At 40.5% G+C, this 2,941-nt stretch overlaps 1 protein-coding gene across 1 annotated transcript; it reads left to right on the top strand.

Moving 5' to 3' along the window:
* The first annotated feature begins 364 nt into the window (after positions 1 to 364).
* On the top strand, positions 365 to 1,321 carry LOC108794493 (olfactory receptor 145-like). The gene has a single exon (XM_018565538.1). The coding sequence runs from the start codon at positions 365 to 367 to the stop codon at positions 1,319 to 1,321; it is 957 nt and encodes a 318-aa protein (XP_018421040.1).
* Positions 1,322 to 2,941: the final 1,620 nt, after the last annotated feature.

Here is a 2,941-nt window from a genome sequence, read left to right on the forward strand (position 1 = left end):
TAGACTATCCATGGACACACACTATGCTATAAACCTTTAAGGGAAATGTATTTTTTTGATACCGGCTTTTAAATTTTTTGTTGTGGGCTCTACACAAGTGTTGCCTAATACAATACAGTATATACTATATATTGAATGATACTGTTCATTTGCTAAGTGGACTTACCCAAAGAATATACACTTTAACTGGCTGCAGTTAATTGTTCTGTTTTTCATGTATTTTAGTTTTACATTCCGGAAAATTGCCTTTTTACCATAACTGTCAGAGCAATGTAGGATCCTAGCCTGGGTTCTCTCAGAGAAATGCAGTACATGGCAAACCAACTTACAAAAAAATGAACACAGTCATAAAATGTTTTTATCAATGAATTCAACACACAGGAACTCTTTTGACTATTTCATTATTGTGGGAATTTCAGATGTTCCAGAGATGCAGGTCCCAATCTTCCTTATGGTTCTGTCCATATATCTTATAACGTTTGGTGGTAACATGACCATTCTATGTTTGGTTTGCCTGGATCATCACCTTCACACTCCTATGTATTTCTTCTTGGCTAACCTCTCTATTCTGGACATGGCTTCCTCCACTGTGACATTGTTTAGGATTCTTGCTAGTTTCATTACAGGGAACACCATGGTTTCATACCCGGCTTGCATACTACAGCTGTATATTTGGGCATCGTTAATTGGACTTGAACTCTTGATATTGACTGCCATGAGTTATGATCGATATGTGGCCATATGTAATCCACTGAACTACCACATGGTCATGAATCACAAAGTGTCTGCTCTTTTGGCTGCAGTCTGCTGGTTGTGGGCTTTTCTTGAATGTCTACCACACACCGTTATCATTATTAAGTTTTCTTGCTACAAGTCTAACAGGATAAACCACTTTTTTTGTGACATTCTTCCACTTAAGAATCTTACTTGCAGCAGCACAACACTTTTGAGTCAACTGATTCTGGCTAGTGTGCTCTTTCATTTGTTTTTCTCATTCCCCTTGACTTTCATACCGTATGTTTTCATAATTACCACCATACTGAAGATCCCTTCCAGTGTTGGCAGACACAAAGCATTCCACACATGTTCCTCACATCTGACAGTGGTCATTCTACTCTATGTGGTCCTTCTCTGTCAGTATATGAAACCAAACCAAGAAGCTCAATTGAACTCCAATAAACTTTTTTCTCTGTTCAACACAGCTGCTGTCCCCATGCTAAATCCATTAATTTATAGCTTAAAAAATAAAGATGTTAAGTTAGCACTTAGACGAGAGTTAAAGAAAATTAGGGTGTTCCTTAAGTATGATAAGTTAAACTAAAATGTAAGCATGAGGCTGTGAGGAAAGTATGGTAGCTGCTACTGAGTTGATCTACTTGGTTTTAAAAATTCAAATTACAGAATGTATGCTTGTTTTTGCTTCACTACTTAGTTGGGCACTGCCCAGATCATGCATCGAACTTGCAGGCCAGGAATCCTAACTTCAATTACTTATTTTGAGTCAATGGGGTGATTTAATAAAGCTTAAAAGGCTTTTCCCTTTGCAAGGGAATTTGTGAGTGTTGTGAAATTTCACTTTGCAAAGACTACCCACACTGAAATTTCACATGCAAGGAAAATAAATAATACAGTGTTTTTGCATGCACACATTTAGATGATAGAAATCAGCAGAGCTTCACCTCATTCATTAAACTAATGGGAAACTTCCCCTGTGAAAGTGCAAGCCTATTTGCCTTTAGTAAATCAAACCCAATGATTAACTAGGTAGTTAAAAGTAAAAGTATGAATGACTGCCCTGGAGCTTGCATCTTAAAAAATCCACAAAATAGAATGGCAGCTCCATTATTTTTATCTTCACAGGTTAAACGTTAAAGTGACACTAAGAGGGTTCTTCACAAAGCTGACGGGAGCAAGCCGAGTAAATAACCCAGCAGAAGTGAAGCGAGACGAACACTGTTTGGCTATTCACTTCTGGCTTGTACGGCTGATTTCAGCCGTACATCAGCTGCCTTTGGTCAGCCGAACATGCTCGGCATGTTCGGCTGAACCGAAGGGCAGAAGAAGTTCGACTTAGCTGATCCAACATCTGGATCGGCTGTGCCAAAGCTCCGGTAGCCCCTATTCTCGGCAATCAGCTCGGCTATTCTGCGCGGCACCTCCTTGGTCTGACGTCACGGCCAGCTCCGCCCAGTTGTTATTGTTTAATGACAGATTAGCATCCCCAGGTCATTTGGGGACGCTGATCTGTCATTACAACTGGGCGGAGCGAGCTGTAAGAATCACGGCTGACTCCTCCCAGCTGTCATCTGCGGCTTCGGCTGTCACTTTGGCTCAGTCGAGCCGAAGCATATGCCTTTGGCTCGACTGAGCCGATTGGCTGCCTTCAGCTGCTCTACGGGCTACAGTGAATAGCCCGTACAGCTGGGGGCTGAATAGAGCTGAAGGATCAGCCGAAGTTACGGCTGTATCATTTGGCTCAATAGTGAATAACCCCCTAAATTTAGAAGTTACAGGGAGCTGTAGGGAGCTGACCTAGCTACACTGCTGTCCTGCAGCAGAGAAAAGTCAGGTCACCAGGAATGAAGCTACAGTGTGGATCACGTGCATGCTTTGTCAAGCTCAAGGGCTATAGCACTGCAACAAGGTTGCCTCTTCCCCATTTAAACTATTAAATTGTACCATGTAATCTTTAAGTGACTAGATAGAAAACACTTTTTCAGAAATGTTGAAATGTTAAAAAAAATACTTTAATAAAAAAACAAAAACTGTACTGTTATGTTATATAGTTTTTCTGAGGAGATAAAAACATTTTTTTTTTAGATTGTCAGCTCTCACAGACGGGGCCCTCCCAACCATCTTGTCTTAACTTGTATTGTAACTGTAATATCCTACGTATATTGTAAAGTGCTGCACAAACTCTTAGCACCATATCAATCCTGAA

This window comes from Nanorana parkeri, unplaced genomic scaffold (assembly GCF_000935625.1).
Source record: "Nanorana parkeri isolate BGI_ZX_2015 unplaced genomic scaffold, ASM93562v1 scaffold857, whole genome shotgun sequence".
NCBI classification, from domain to species: Eukaryota; Metazoa; Chordata; class Amphibia; order Anura; family Dicroglossidae; genus Nanorana; species Nanorana parkeri.